A 17,615-nucleotide genomic window follows, 5' to 3' on the forward strand; every position below is an offset into this window, starting at 1 on the left:
CAGATTAAGTAAAACGTGTTTTTTTTATTATCAAACTGTTATGTTTAACATCTACTAAACATTAAAAATATTTAACAACAAAAACTAAATAAAATATTAGTTTAAATTGCGTAAATTTATGTTTAGGATAAATCTATTTATGTTGTAGAATAATCATTTACTGAAAACATTTTAGAAAGATACTACTACTCAAATTATTTTTTTTTTCTAAAATAGTATATTTACTTACGAAAAAACTGTGAAGTTAGGCTACATTAAAACTTAATTTTTGGATATTTTTAAACTATTTGTATTAAAAAAATCTAATCAGTAAGTTACTTTTTATCTAGTTCAGCGCGACTTGGGTCAACTGTGAAAATTACAAATGTGCTATAAGTTTAATTGTTAACAAAACAACTAGCTGTTTTTATACTTTTTTTGTAAGAACTTACTTGTTGACCGTGAAAAAGCATACCGTATTTTTTACTTAAAAAACTGCATGCAGTAAATGAAGATAATAATAATATATCAGATGAGATAATGAATGTTGATAATACAAAAGTTACAAAGTTGCGATTTTCTTGAAAGCGTTTATTTAAATTTATCTTATTTTTTACGCTTTTTACGAAGAAATTTTTAAGTTTATACAGATTTTCAATTTAAAGCATATTTTGAGGTTGTAATAATTATAGTTCAAGTTAAATATTCTACCAAACAATTTTTTATAAGCTCTAATTAAAAACAAAAACAATGAAGTTACTTTGTGATGTTAGATGAAAAAAGAAAACTATATCGAAAAGTTGAAATAACATAAAAATATTTTGTAAACAGCTTATACTTTTAAGAGTTAAAAAGCGCAGTGTAGAAATTAGAATAGGGATGTGAAACGTATGGCTCATAAAGACTTTTTTTAGTAAATCTCGCCCGAAGACTAGAAAATTTGCCCACCCCGTATTAGAACATTAGAATAATGAATATAAAATCAAACAAAGTTAGCTTGAAAAGATCGGTTGAAAAATAAATGAGTTTTCAAGAGAGCCGTTATATTAAGATACTACTTAATTACTTATTACTATATACTTAGTAGCGCAAAACAGTTTTAACTATTGTATAAGTTTTTTAAACATCTTTATAAAATCAAAACTGTTTAAAGATACACAAAAGTAAACAAACTTATTACTATTTCTGTTATCCAACAGTTTCTTTCCAGAGAATTTTTTTCAAATGTATATTTATAGGTGATGAACAGACAGAATAAAAGCATCTTAATAGAAAAAATATATATTTTAAGGATTACGATTTAAGTAAAAACATAATAACGCAACTTCAGCAAAAAATCTCTACGCAGCTTTGATATTCAAACTAAAAAAACTACGATCTTAAACAATTTTATAATCTTGTAGAAATTTCAATTAGCTAATATATGTTTTATAATAGAAAACCAATTTGTAAGCATCAAAATATAAAAGTTTCGATCAAACCACTAGCTATCAATTAATCGATGACCAAAACTTTATACTAATTTGAGCTTGTCTCACGGCTTAAAGTCAACGCTTTGGCTCTGATGACTTTCGCCGATATTTCATATTATCAAAAACAATATTCTTGGAATTTTTTGTAGAAATATTATTATAAAATTATTCGTTGAAACACCTTAGTGTTTTAGTATTTTTTACTGCAGTAAAATATATATTTATAAACTTAACTCAAAAAAGAATTTAATAGGCTTAGTTTTTTAAAAACTAACGAATATAAAAAACGCCCAAAAGGGGGCGATATCGATTTCGGAATCTATGTCCTAAAGCAGTGGTCGTCAAGGTGTACACGAAACTTTTTTTGGGGTGTACGAAATTTTTAGGGTACACGAAACTCATTTAGGGGTGCACGAAATTTTGAGATTACAAAAAAAAATACATAGAGTTATATTAAGTATGAAGTTAACATTTTATAAAGTAACTAAAATATTATTGTGAAAATAATGTATAACAAATAAAGAGGTCAATTAAAAAGAGGATCAAATAAAAAGTTTCAGCTTCAGTTGTCAAATGGTTTGCATGTAAATACAAACTGAGTTATGACTTTTAAGGAGAAATGAACTAATAAAAGTGTTTACGTAGTCCCACCACTAGCGGCGCTTATTAAAATTAGATCTTGGGGTGAACCGATTTTATTTTTGGCAGCTTGGTGTACACTTAATTTGATTAGCTTGACGACCACTGTCCTAAAGTATTAATGTGCACAACAAGTGTATTATTTTATGCTGGAATTTTACGCTTCTTTGTCAAATGGATACAATTCATTAACTAAATCTATTTAGAAATTTACGTTTTGGCCTTAAAATGTTTTTTGTACTATTAAAGAATGATGAAAATTTAAAAAAAGACTGTGATAAACTTTGTTGAAATTTAATTTAAATTCTTAATAAATTCATTAAAAAATTATTATGCATAACTACAGTTTATGTCTTTAGAATTTTAAACAAAATTAGCTTAATAATATTGAAACATAGAGAACATATCTAAAATTACCTCTAAACAGACCTTACAAACCAATTTAATTGTTTTGGGTGCACGGCTATTCAAATTCAAACCATTAAAATTCTTTAAAAATATTTAAAGGACCACAATTAAAAAAGTAATGTATATTTGAAAAAATAAAAGAATGTTTATGTAGGTTTAATTAAAACCTACATTACATTTCTACTATTATGTAAAGTTTTAGATTTTCTTGAATTAAGGTTTAAATAAGTTTTAATATCTTAAAAACTTTAGTAATATTTAAAATTCTCTTTTAACAATTAAAATCATAATCTTATTGAATAGACTTACATACGCATTTTTTTACTTTTTCCAAATATAAAATAATTTTTGATTTCTAGCTTTTTATTTTTTTTTAGAAGTTTAATTGTCGGAATTTTAAATGGCATTTAACCAATTGTTTTTAGGTTTTGTGCAAAAAGAAGCGTAAAACGCAGAAACAAAAGAGCTCGCAATACTTTTAATTAGGTGTGTGAGCAAACTGCAAATAAAAAAAAATATTTATTCCAACTGAAACTTTACTCTGTGCTATTCAGCTACACGTAAATGAAAAAAAAAAAAATAAAAATCTAAAGAATACCAAAAAACAAAACGTACACAAGCAAACATGTCTATAAATTAAAATCTGAATAATACGAGATAAATTTACAATTACTTGAAAATGTAACATAAAAATAGGCTTCTCTACAGAAATACTATAGAAACTCTCTTAAATGCTACTCTATAGAAATAAGTAAGTCATTTGAAAAATGTACGTAGAACATTTTAAAAGCTGAATTGTTACCGTATACAATCAAATAAACAAAAATAGATGGACGGATAAGATGAGGCTTCATTGAGGCTTAGTATTTCGTCTGCACAGCATTTCATTTTAGACAAATTATGTCTGAAGTTAAATTAAAAATGTATAAATTTTGTTTTTACAGAATTCCAAAACGTTGCTACAAACAGTTGGGCAAAATGAAAAGGTCAAATCACGGTTATCGCATATACATGACAACAGTAAAACTACCAAGTTATGAAAATTTTTGGAAGAAGTTTTTAAGAGATAAGTGAGTCACCTATAAAAAAATTGTTAAGCATATGCTCAAGTAAATTTGTTAAAAGTGCAAAACAAACACAGCGGAATTTAAAATTCAGACTAACTGTTTTTTTGAAAAATAGTTAAGAACTATAACACGTGTTAAAAAAACAATGAAGCTAGCTTTAAAAAAATATTTTTAGGGTTAGGTTATACACACTTTTTTTCAACCATAAATAACATGTGTAGCAAGTAAAACAGATTGTAAATTATATGAACGTAACTCGTACAATTATGCCAAATCGAAAAACTCAAGGAAGAAATGCGCTTCTGATGCAATTAGGGTGAAAATTATAAAAAGTGGGTAAGAAACAACAATGCTAGAAACTAAGTAGCAAACAGCTAAGATAAACACGAAAAAAAATTAAGAGAGAGCTCATAATTGTCCCTGGACTAACTTTTATAGTGTTTGCTTTTGTTTCGTATGCAGCCAAGTGGTTGAAATTTCGAGAAGTATAATTCCTGTACGCGCTTTAGTAACGTTGCTGCCCCCACAACAGAGTGAAGAGCCGACTCCAGTGAAACGCTCAAAACAACACCAGTTTATGCAAATGAGGTTGCTCGCTGAACTGCGGGTGGGGGCGATTACTTGGAGGGGCGCCCTTTGGCGGGGGCGGCGTTCTTGCTGGCGCGGTGGTGAGCCGGCGAGTTGCTAGTTCCAGGGCTTCCCGACTTCCCTTCTTCGTAGTTGGTGGCATGCTTGCGGCCTGCCGGTACTTTTTTGGCGCCGGACGAAGGCGTGTCCGCGGCCGAGTCGGAATTGGCGGACTTCCTAGGCGGCATTCGCTCGTTGACGCGGTCCAGACCCTTGGCCTCTTCGAAGGACGTTATGGACTGGCCAATTGTGACTCCGCTGATGGCTGAAGACAAATATTTGTTAGTCTGATCAAGTTTAAAAGTTGCATAAACTAAAAGTTTTGAATGCAAGAGTTTAAGTGTTATTCATTAAGATTAAGTATAAAATTATTAATAATATTTATAAGAAAACTATAACAGTAATTATAAAAATAAGCCGTTTTGTAAAAAAAGTCATAATAGTAAAGATTCTAGTTTCTTAGTTATTATTCATAATCTCAAAAAAAATCAAAGGTTTACAGCTATTAAAAAAAGTTTTAGTAAGAATCTAATCAAAACAGTGATTTTAACATTCCTTCAAAAACAAAAACTTTGATCAATACACACTTTAAATGTTTAAACCAATCATAAGTTTCCTAAGTAATCATGATTTAAAATTTTTCAGACACATATTAAACACTACCAAACTCCTAAAATCAAAAATCATATTTAGATTATCTTTCCCATTAACAACCCAGTTGAAGTGTGTTGATTCGTTGACACACAGAAACATATGTTGGTAGAATAAAGGAAGATTACTGTATAATTTGTTTTTATTTATTCTCCAGTGAAGTTACCTCACTAGGATCTTTTGTTAACAAACGATTAAAACTATATTTTGAACAGTTATTTAGATTTTCTAATTTTAATGTGTAAATTAAACTTACGAGTAGTAAAATAACACTTAATCTTTATGGCCGTAAACTTAATTACGCTAAACGAATTCATCGTAGAGGAAAATTCCACTTTAAGAAATGATAACAGCATGTTAATTAATACAACTTATCAACATTGGTCAACGAAAAGGTTGTCGATAAAAAATAAAAACTTACTTGAGTATTTAAAATATTTTGTTAAGTACAACTGAAAAACAATTGGGTAGACAAACCAGTCTGCAAGGAAGATGCACCTCCGGATAGCACGCCCATAGGTAGCATGCCTGACGGGGTGAGGCCTTTTAGTTCAAGAACTGTTTCACTCTCTTTTCTAAAAATTTTAGATTTGTGTAAAAAACTTCATAAATAATTGTAGGTTTGTAATTTTCAAAGTGTTTTATAAAAGCTTAGGTTGAAATTTTTAGCATTGTACTATTTAATAGAACAAAAATTTTTTGAAACGTTTGAGTTTATATTTAATTTTTTAATCGTTAAACATAGTTCGAAGTATGATTGTACTTAAAACTTATTACAAAAACAAAAAAATGGTTATAAAATAATAAAGTAACGATATTCTAAAGTAGATGAAAACTACTAAAAAGTATATAGCGTTTTTATATCTAACTGTAAAAATGTTAGTACTTTAAAAAATGTTCAATAGAAACTTCTGTCTTAGCTTCACTTATAAAAAGCACTTCTAACTTATAAATTTATAAACAAAGCTGTAGTAAAAACACTTTACTAAAAATAAATACCTGAGTAAATAGAAAAAGTATCTCATTCTGGAAATTGAACGGATCTTTTGAAACAAAACTGCTTTCTTTTTAGTTTTATCTGTAAAAAAATAAATGAGATTAAACAAAACCCTTACAACATAATATATACCTTTCACTTCTAACACACTAAACTGCGCACTATGGCTCACTTAAAACACTAGACTTTCCTAAACAAATATTCCTGTACATATTCTAACACTCTCCCCAACTTTTACTAACCTTACTTCCTTTTTAATTATCTCAACGATTATTCACGGTACTTACCTCAAGACAGAGAACACACGAGCCATTTTTCCAATGGCGCGAATCTTGTTCCTTATAACTTCTTTACGCGCTGCAGGGTATCCACCTTGTGTGAAACCAATCATAGTTTAAAATCATTTAAAACTTTATGCAACAAAAATAGAAATATGTTCAGTTTCAAATACATGAACATCAACACATCGTTATTTTTGAGTCTTAAAAGTTTGTATAGATTTATTAAGAACAAAGTTCGTGAGAATTTCTTCCAAACGAGCTTGTGTGAAATGCTAAATATGATAGTATACTGTGATTCTACGCATGTGAAATACTGTGACTAATTTTTATATACAAATAAAAACAATTAATATCAGATAGTTTTGCCTATGTGCTTGTTTTGCTTAAGGCATATTTATATTGAGAAAAGAGCTGTCAATGTATAGTTGACAATTGGTATATGCATAACAAATAACTGTTTGATTAAAAAAGTCATTTTGGTAAAACAATTAAGTTAGAAATATACTTTGAAATATAAAAAAGTTTAAGTTATTATTATTGAAATTTATATCGCCAATTTAGAAAAAAAAATAGTGCTTGACTCTTCTACCTTTATAAACTTTCGTTTATAAAATATTTTGGATACAATAAAAAGATCAATAACTTGCTTTCAAAATAAAGATAAAAAACTTTTATAACTTAGCTATAAACATAAAAGTTTAAAGTTCTGTAGGTATAATTCAAAGGATCTAAACTTATTTATTTTAAAAACAGTTTAGTTTAAATTAAAAAATTTAATGAAGTTTATACAGCAGAATTATAAAAATAAAATTTAAGACTGTAATCTGTTTTTTTTAAATAAAAGTTCGAACTACAACTGAAATTTTTAACTTTAAAAAAATTTAAATCAGAGAAAAATAAAGGTAAAACAATATAAACGTTATTATTTTTTAAAATAACTTGTTAAGAAAAATGTGACAGATATACAAAAATGTAGACTTTAACCTAAATAAAACTTTAATACTTCAAAACTTCTAGAGAATTAAAACTTTTGTATTTTCAATTGTTAAAATGAGAAGTGAGATATTTTAATAAAAAAATTAAAAATCTACTGGTAAACAAATGTGTTAATATTACACTAAATTTAAGAATCCATAACTTGTACAAGATTCTAACAAATAATATGATAAACTCTGACTTCGTGTGTGGGCGATGTAAAAACAGTTTTTTAGACAATGACACATACTTTTCCAAAGGACCGAGGCAAAACTTAGTAACACGGTTAGTATAATTAGAAATTGTACACATAATGAATGAAACAAATTAATTAAAAAATTTATGAAATAAAAACAATAAACAAAAAATGATACATAAACAATGTATGATTTATTAGAATAAAAAATAAACTACTTTGAAATACTTGATACAAACTAAATGGTCAGTTTTAAACGGTAAAAGTGTTAATCAAAAAGCAAAATTAAAACAAATGTTTGGAAAAATGGAACAAACTAAACTAAAAAATTAAAAATTTTAGTGTCATACATTAGAAATAATAAAAATAATCTTATCAATTGCATTAAAAAAAATAAATACGAGTAAAACCTAGGTCTAAATTTTTTTTAGTAGTAACACTGTTAGACGTTTTTTACTACTTTTCTTGCAGCAACTCATATAAATATTGCTTACTTAATACGGTAATTGTAAATAATATGGTTTGTTGAATGAGCATTTAACAAGTATAATTTGGTTAAGATAAGAATTATAAATTGTTTTCATGAAAGTTATGTACAAAACCAGTTGTACAAAGAATAAAGTAATAACAGAGTTGCCAAAAGATATTTTTTGTAACTCGTTCCAGGTTTTCTCAATTTCTTCTAGGTTTTTTAAAGAACAAGTTTTTGGTAAAAATCTGTCTTAAATAGTAGAAGAACATAGAAAAGATATAGTTAAGCTACTTAAAACAACTTTTTTTAATGATACAAAAGAAAAATTATACAATAGTTTTTCGTTTCTAATCGAAACTTAATTACATTCAGGTAAAAATAGTCAAAAATTCCAGGTTTTTTAGTGATTTTTTTTTCAAAGCTTCTACTTTTTTTCATCATTTTGAAAAATTCAGGTTTTTCTAAGTTTTTTTGGCCTAAATAGTCAAATACGAAGTTTTTTGGCAATCCTGTTTTAAGTGTATGGTTTAAACTATACTAAAAGTATTTTAGTTTTGTTTTTACTGAAGTTTTGTATTACAATTGATAATGTTTACAAAGACTTATTATGAAACATAACAATACAGATATTATCCGCCCTAATGGAAATGAATTACTAGTGTAAGGCTAAGTCTACAATTTATGAATTATAAAGAAACATGTATTACATTTAGACTGGAAAAATGTGCTACTTTATAGAGCTATTACGTCTACAAGGTAACCTAGCTTTTTTCAAAGTAAAAACATCTGGGTGTGATGTGCAACGATCTAACTTCCTCTATAAACTTTTACAACTTAAACTATCTAAAGACACATATTCTACACCAGGTGGAGCTAACGAGTAACCAACCACTTCTGGTTCTGGGCCTGTGGGTCAACTGATCGGTCCCGTCCTGAGCATCGTCCTCCGAATCCGGGGGCTGCGGTCTTTGGTTTTTGACTTGCTGTAGAAGCATCAGATGGCTGAGAAGGGAAGCGTTAATGTTGAGCTGCTTGTAGCCTGTTCAGTGAAGTTTCACTTGAGGGGATTTTAAATTTAACAAAACAAGTTTTTGAGAAGCAAAAGCGTGAACACTTGAAGCTGATGATGACTGTGTCCTGAACTGTTCTTTATACCGAAAGAAAAAATTAAATTTGCAAAACTGGAGTGTAACCATACTTTCAGTTTTGTAAACAACTTACCTGAGTAAAAAGATCAAACTATTATTCTACAATCAAAATGTAATCCTGAAATCATAAGAACATTGGCAATGTCTTTTAAAATTTGGCAAGCTAGTTTGATAAAGCTAATAAAAAAACTAAGTGACTCTCAAAAATTTCGAAACGCATGCAAAACTATCAATAGTAAGTAATACAAACAATATAAACTGTAGTTTAATTTTACAAATATGAAATAAACTGTGTACCAACTACATATATGAATAGTTGTTTTAAATATATGACGCCATCTAACTACAAAAACATACACGTATTTTGCACTCATACACTTACTACAAAGCATACAACTTACCATTTGCCGGGGCATTTCCTATATAAATTGTTATTCTAGTTTCTTGACATTAAACTAAACATAAATTATTACTGGAAAAAAGTTAAACAAAATTAACTACGAAATCTAACACATAAAAGTAACTAATTTCAAGTTAGTTAAGTATAACTTACTGTCAACTACACATAACTAACAAATTTGAAAGCTAATTAGTCAATAATATAATGGTTAATTTTCAAAAGTGAAAATTTGTTTAATGTTTAGAGTTGAGGTACATTTTTATCTAAAAGATCATACTATTTTCGCAATACTTGTGGTATACTTAAAAAAATCATCATAATTAAAACTTTAATTTATCTTACGAATGTACACAAACATATGAAAAAGACTCTAAAATTAAAGCACATTAAAACATTTAAATCTACTTTCACAAAGACATTTTACGAAACAAGATAACTAAAGAACAAAAATAAAGGCATGGATATAGATTAATTAGAAGCATTAGGTAGGCTCTTTAAATTGAAAATCGATTTATAAAGCTCATACATGATGAAATTCAATTTCAAGAGAATTCTAAATCGATCTCAAGGTTTAGAGGTACGAAAAAATACTGCTAAGATGTATTTAATATTGTAGAATATTTATCAACTTCGTTTCCAATCAGAACATTTAAATCTTTATTAACACTTTTGTTGCAGGGCAGAACAACCTCAAATTAATAAAAAAAGTTGAGCATATTCTATATAAAAATAGTATAGTAAGATTTTATAGATTATAAAAACGTAGTTATGCATAAGTTTTATGAAGCATTGACTAAAAATTTGATAAAAGCTTTATTAAGTATCAAAAATATTATTTCCACTCGTTTACTTAAAGTTTTAGCTAACAAACTTTAAAATTTTGCTACATATTTATAAATAATATAAGTTTTATAAAATTAAAATACAAAATAGCGTTTGTTAGTTCATAAAAACAGAAAAATAAAAAATATAAAAGTTATATAAACTATTGGTTTACCTTCGAAAGTGTCGTCTTTATCATTGAACAGTTCTTCATCAGAGCAAATATTGAGAACATTGACTAGCATTTCAGTGACTGTGAGAGTATTTAAAATGAAGTATTGTTATTAATAAATTTTATAACTAAACATATATGATTAACAAAACTTGGTATTATTTTATTTTGAATTAAAAAAATAGTTTTCACATAGAATTAATTTAGTACCTCACAATAGCATAATATACCTTTAAGAAAATTTACAGCTTCTTTACTAAAGATCATATTTACATGTAATATTTTTTAGATTTGCATGTTGATTATTAAATTTATTAGGATTGTCAGCCATAAATTTGTTAGCACAAGTGTATCTAGTAAGTAGACTGTAATTAAAAATAAGAATTACATACATGAGACCTAATTAAAACATAAGTGCTAGCTTAGCTAATGAGTTTATTTAAACTATAAATTTTTAGAAAATTAAACTAAAACTAAATTAAGCATTTATTTAAAATAAGTTGAAAAAATTTTAAAAACATTTAAAAAAAATATATAAACAAATGATATGGTAATAATCACATAAATAATTTCAAGACTGTCATAAGAAAAACTAGTCTTTTGGTCTAATTTCAGCTTTTCAGTTGCAACTAATATTTTAACAAAATTACTTGACTTGTGGCAGTATTGACTAATATTACCTTAACAATTAAATTTAAAATAATTTGTCAAGCATCAATACTTAATGTTTGACTTTTATTTGAAAAACTGTGTTTTAATTTTTAGTAATCTACAGTACGTTTCTGAAAAAAAATAGTAAAAAAATTAAAATATTCAAAAAACATTGATAGTATTTTTATAAAGTGATAAATAATAAGAAAACTTTAAATTAAGGATAACTGTTTTATTTTTTAAATCTATTTATTTACAAAGGCAACAATGTTTCTCCCCTAAGGGATCTTCAGGCATGCAAAATAAAATAAACATAAGACGATGGACAACTTAAAAAAAAATACAATAATGCAAAAAATTATAATTGAATTCAAATTAAATTTAAAAAATGTATAGTGTTATTACTAGATAATTAATTAACAAAATTAAAAGTTCATCAAAAACAAAATCTTTTTCATGCTCTCTGTTTTGAAATGTTTGTCAATTAGGTCTAAGAATTTCCTCCCAATGTTGGTTTTTACTGACTGGCAGTATGGGGGATTAAAGTACATAATTCTTCTTGTTCGTTTACGTTTCTTCTTGTCAACAGGGTTGGTTTTGTTTTCATATTCAAGCTTGTGTTTAAAGTTGGATTGGAGCAGTGCAATTTGGTAGCTATGTTTTGCATTATCAAAGGTTCTTAGGTCTGTGGACAGTCTATTTAGTCTTTTCTCAATCATTTTGGGTAGGTTTTTCTTGATTATCTTCGGGTGGTTGGAGTTACTACTGATATATCTGATTGAGGAGTTTTCTTTTCTGTATGGCATATGGCAATTGTTTGCGAGGTCTAGTGTGATGTCCAAGAAGTTGCATTTAGTCAAAGCAATTTCCATTGTTATCTTAAAACCAATGTCTTTAAAGGTCTTTATTGTTTGTTTTTTTATATTCTCGAGGTCCTGGTTGTTTTTGTGCTTGATAATCGCCAAGCCATCATCCCTATATAAGCCTATCTGGTTTGACTTGTATGTTTTCCCTAATCTATCAAGAATGTGTAGACCAATAAGGTCGCATAAATCAGCTCCGAAGTACGACCCCATAGGGACGTCAAACGATGATTCTTGATTTTTCTTGGTCCATACTTTTCCATCGTAGGTGAGAACTGAATTAAAAATGTGTGTTATAATCTTCACATCTTCTTCACTTATCTCTGTGAACTTTCTTGCAAACTCTATAGCATTTATAAGGTGTGTTAGTTTGATACTCGGGTAAAATTTTTGGATATCGAAATTAACAAAGCATATATTAGATAACTGTTTTATCTTATGTCCATGTTCAATTTAATATCGTTTACAATAAACCATTGCAAATATCAATATAATAAAGATTTCTGTCAGGTCAAGAGCAGATAAAACTTTTTATATAAAAACATAATACAAAGACAAAAAAAAATACAATGACTAGCTAACCACGTATAAAATTTAATTGATAATGCTATTAATATATATCTTATTGATAGTTTGTGAACAAAATTTACTTACTATTCTCTGAATGAGTAAGTTTTATACTCTAAAAAGTTTAAAATCCATTCAAGAATGAACTTTAATGAAAGAATAATTAAATTTTACTAAATAAGTAAACTAAAATATGCACTTATATTTAACATCATCAAAATATATATTATAAATTTTTAAAGATTAAAATAATTTATCTAGACACATTTAGGCATAAATAGCCTAAAATTTATATATAGCGTACATACATATAATATAAGGTATATCATTAAGTTATAAATTTTAAACATATTAAAGTTAAACATTCAAATTATTCATTTTCAAAGTGCGAAGTACTATAACCAGGTTCGTGCGCGAATTTTTTTTCATTTAGCCTGACTGAAACCAATTTAGCCTGACATCTTTTCAAAGTAAGGAAAATCCCCTTTAGAATTCATTTTTGTATTAGGGGGTCTTGATTAGTACTTTTATAGTCTCCGGCTTCAACCAGCTTTATCTCAAAAATATTTTGAGCTTTAAAAATCTGCAAAAAGCAACTCATAGCTTAGTTACAACTCAATAAAGTAAGACTAAATTGTGAAAAAGGTGATTTTTAGAGATTAAACAAAAGGTTTTAAGCATTTATTTTTACAAATACTGACTTATTTTGTCTTTAATAACTAAATCTTTAATTAGAAATTAATTCATATTTCAACTTGATCTTAAAATGATTTCTCAATTTTTTTTAATCAAAAATTTTCAAGCATTTAAACTGAGAAAAACTGAGATTCTCAAATTTTTAAATAAAAAACTGATTTAGTCTGACGCGCACGAACCCTGTATAACATTTCAGATTTTTCAATAGTTTTTTTTGTTTAATGTTGTGATAATAAATCTAAAATAAATTTTTATTTTGTTGTTAGAACTATATAGTTATACCTAAATTAGTTGTAATTGCAGTCTTCATAAACTTCTTATAACTAGAAAAATTAATAAGATATTTTTATTTTCCTTAAAAAATGATTAACTTTTATAATTACATTGACGAAACAAACATACTGATTGTAAATTACACGTAAAGGGATACAAAAAAATACATCACAATAATAAGAAAAAGTATTGTTAATAATGAATTCATACCAAGAACTAATAATAAAGTAGTAGTGCATAACAAAACTTAAAAAAATTAAAAATCATAAAGATACCATCAACATTATGAGTAGTTATAAAAACTTAAACAACTTAGAAGATTCAAGCAAAAACTACAAAGCGTAAACAAGTATAACCATAGAAACATTAAAAAAATATATTTTAAAATTTAAGTTTTATAATAAAGAACTAGTCGGACTTTGGAACCTAGATTTTTTCTATAAAACATTTAACAAATAGTTATAAATTAAGGAAATATGTAAAAGAAATACTTCTTGAAAACAAAAAAGATAACACTTCTATATTCAAAAGTTCAACCGTGGACATACAGTAACAAATCAAATGGAATTACAAATTTTCAACACGGCTTAAAAACAAAATTCTTAAGAAAAAAAACATTGAAAGGCACATATAAAGCCTGCTATTTTCGGCCGAAAACCAACCTGCTGCCATGCACAGAAAAAATCATCTCTAGGAAAAAGAACGAAAGAGCAGCATGAGAGGCGAAATAAAATCAATACCGAAGAGGTGACAGGGAGAGAAGGTGAGCGGGGATAAGAAAGCTGCTAACAACGAAACATTTCGTCACCTCTTCTGCAGCTGCGTTTTTTATCTTTATCAAAGAAAAATGCGATTTGCAGTCTGTGAGTTCGATGCGACTTACATGCAGCCGACAAAAGTCGTGATGAACGATATTGTTCGGTGCAAATTGAACTTTATTTCAGTGTAGAATGCATAAAAGCGGTACGGATAATCCTTCAATGGTGGTTGGTTTAGAGTTAGTAAAGTCTAAATGAACTTTTAGATTGATGCTTAATCATTCACAAAAATATATTTAAATTCGCTTAGCAAGCACTTAACATGAGTTTTACGTTAAAAAATAAATTAAAAAAAACCTTTTTCGCCAACAAAAGGTAGCGACCAAGTAAACACGTCCATGAAGTTGGGTAGCCAGTACGGGTGGGGAGTAAAATTGAACTGGCGAATGTTCATTACATTGTTCTCGTATTTCAAAACAGCAGCTGTTAACAAAAAAGTATGAGGCAATTGTTAATATATAATTTTAAATGTAGAAACATTATTTGTAAGGTTAACACAAAAACAAGTAAGCAACAAAAAACTAAAAGCTTGAGGAAAAAGTCGATTTGGTGAAAAAAAACTGTGATGAAATATTAAATGCTTTAAAAAAAAGTATATAATTGTTCTTTATTAACATTCTTTAATAGTATTTAAATTCAGTCATTATTAGTAATAAAATAAAAAAGTACCTTTGTTGTTATAAACGTCAAGGTAATTTGGAGCAGAGAAAATAGTAATTAATGAAGGAAACCCGGTGCGTTGACTCTTCTTGTACATTCTGTATCTGTTTAAATTTAGTTTAATGTTTTTTTTTTTAATTTTATTTAACTAACTTTGTTAGTATACTTTACACACCTTAAATTAGACATCTGTTGAAATTTAAACTTTGTATTTTTGAAGAAACTTAACTACAAATAATTACAAAAGAAATGCGCTTTTTTAAGTTTCAAAAATGAGTTTAACTAACGCAACAAACTTGATAAAAACTACCTACACATTTAAAAACTTCAGTAAAGTTATATAGTAGTTTTTTATACCTTTTTAATGATAAAACTTTTCTTTAGAACTATAATATGTATTTTAGAAAACAAAAAGTTAAAAAAAATATATACAATTAGATAGTATATACATAGATATATTTAATAAGTTTTGAGTTTTAATTGCACAAGTTATAACCATTATGATATCTTTTAACTCAGCGTTTATTTTCGCAAAAAATAGCATTTGTTGCCATATAAACGCCTGCAGAACAACTTAAAACAAGTTTTCTAGTATATCACATTTTTTTATTAAAATATATTCTAATAAAATATTTTGTATTTTTACTCTCCTAAAAGTGCTCCTTTATACTTTATCAATAATTGACTAACAGTCAATTTTCTTCTACTTTCTTTTTAGCTAAGAACTTTAAAAATCAAGGTAATGTACATGTGATTTGACTTGTAACCATCATACATAATCTTTATCAAACTTAAGATTAAAATGCCAAAAAAAAATTGCTGAAATATGTTCTGAAACAATTAAAAATATTCAGAGCTTTATAAAGACTTTATAAGTATATTCTGTTTAATCCTATTATAGTATAAGTATATACTCTGTAAATGCTGCTAGTACTCAACTAAATTTGAATGATCAATTCAAAAATTTTGTTAAAATTCCTAATCTGAGAAGTATAGTCATTCTTGTCAATAATATTAACTACAGCAGCTTTGCAGGGCTGCCAAAAGTTTTTGAAAAATTTCTTTCAGGTTTTCTAAATTTCTTCCTAATTTTTAAAAGTACAAGTTTTTGAGTCTTTTTTTAGTATAAATTTATGGTAAAAAAATGTTTTAAATAGTATAACAACATTAAAAAGATATTATGCTACTTTAAATGTGTTTTTAATCAAAAAAATTATGATAACAATTTTTTTTCGTTACGATATTTTTTGTATCAAATCAAAATTTCATTACTTTAACATGTAAAAATTGTTTTAAATTCCAGGTTTTTCCAGGATTCCAGGCAACCTCGAGCTTTGGCAAAATTAAGTTAATGACGACGAATTCCAAACTTCATTATATTTGAATTTTTTAATCAAATAAGTTGGTATAAGTTAGCTTTTTATTTAGTTTAAAAATAAACAAATGTAGAAAAAAAGCTTATTTCAAAGAAAAGATAAAAAACATTACATAACTTTTAAAATATAAATACTGAGGAAAAATCTTTCAGTACTAATAGGGTGGGTAGTACAATAATAACTTCACATCTTCATCACGTTGACCTTTAAAGATATTTTTTATTTAACTAAAAACTATCATGGTTGCCACTGATCTAGCTGAGAAAAATTTCCTGACTTTTTACCAAAATTTTTCCTGACTTTTCTAAATCAAACTCTTAAACTAAACTTATTCTAAAATACATAACCTAACACTTGAAACTATATAAAGCTTTCAATCTAATTTCAATACAGGTTAAAAACAACAGTTTTTTGTTGAATTCTATCATCAAACTTCCAGTACATCAATTAAACCATTTGTGTATGATTGATGGTTGTAATAAACAGCTCTATCAGCAAAATACTTTTATTCTTACCTTATAAACACAGCTTGTCCTAAAAAAGACACATTTTTTTTAGAATTTCCTAGCATAAATGTATCTAGATAAACAAACGACATATAAGGAACTTTTACAATTAAAACCTTGAATTAATTACAAACTTTCACAAGTGAAATCTTTAAACAATAACAAATTTTACAGTTAAAACATTTAAACAATTAAGAACTTAATCAAATAGTGTTTTTTTTTAAATGTATGTACTCAAGTTTATTTTCTCCGTTTTTTATTAGCACTTCAACCTTTTCATCTAATTAAGATATGGTTTCATTCATCTGGTCTGCATTCCGCTTCAGTATACACATTTACTTGTTTTATAAAATACCAAACTAACTGCTTAGTTAAAAAGAACTCAATCATTTACTTAAAAAAAAAACACTTTGATTCTAAAATTATGCTAGATAAACTTTAATGTATATATCACAGTTTCACTATGGAAGTGTCCTTGCTACAGATCACCAATACTAAAAAGCTTACAAAATCTGCTTGTTCAAGGGGGTACTTGTTCAATATGTTAAAAGAAAATTTTTGCAGTTTTAAAAAGGATATTTTACTAATTTATACCAGATGAAGGTATTGGAAATAAAATTAAATATTTCTGTAAATTTCTAGGAAAATTTTGGAATTTTTTTCTGACTTTAAAGAATTTTAATTAATTTTTACCATTTGAAAGCTTTGGAAAACAAGGAATTTTGTAAATTTAAACTGACAAAATCTGACTTTTTTTTTTTAATTTTATCAAATTTCCTGACTTTTTTTTCAAAACCCCCCATTTTTTCCTGACTTTTGTCATTTTTTGAAATTTTTCCTGACTTTTCCTAATTTCCTGACTTTTCCTGACCGAGTGGCAACCCTGAACTATTGTAGTT

At 26.9% G+C, this 17,615-nt stretch overlaps 1 protein-coding gene across 3 annotated transcripts in view; it reads right to left on the reverse strand.

Annotated features, from left to right (window-relative positions):
- Positions 1-3,004: 3,004 nt before the first annotated feature.
- Positions 3,005-17,615, reverse strand: part of LOC145849805 (protein phosphatase 3 catalytic subunit alpha-like) — a 33,450-nt gene continuing 18,839 nt past the window's right edge. The window contains exons 9-15 of one of the 3 annotated variants that reach the window (XM_082954864.1): positions 14,844-14,938; positions 14,472-14,597; positions 10,310-10,387; positions 8,654-8,803; positions 6,128-6,212; positions 5,321-5,418; positions 3,005-4,457 (exon numbers count right to left, since the gene is read on the reverse strand). In XM_082954864.1, coding sequence (XP_082810990.1) covers positions 4,183-4,457; positions 5,321-5,418; positions 6,128-6,212; positions 8,654-8,803; positions 10,310-10,387; positions 14,472-14,597; positions 14,844-14,938 — 907 coding nt within the window. In that variant the 3' untranslated portion in view covers positions 3,005-4,182. Of the gene's footprint in view, positions 4,458-5,320; positions 5,419-6,127; positions 6,213-8,653; positions 8,804-9,313; positions 9,332-10,309; positions 10,388-14,471; positions 14,598-14,843; positions 14,939-17,615 lie in introns of all 3 variants that reach the window. The other 2 variants (XM_082954865.1, XM_082954866.1) reach the window with 2 other exon arrangements.

Source organism: Thalia democratica, chromosome 2 (genome assembly GCF_965202585.1).
Source record: "Thalia democratica chromosome 2, ktThaDemo2.hap1.1, whole genome shotgun sequence".
In the NCBI taxonomy this organism is placed as follows: domain Eukaryota; kingdom Metazoa; phylum Chordata; class Thaliacea; order Salpida; family Salpidae; genus Thalia; species Thalia democratica.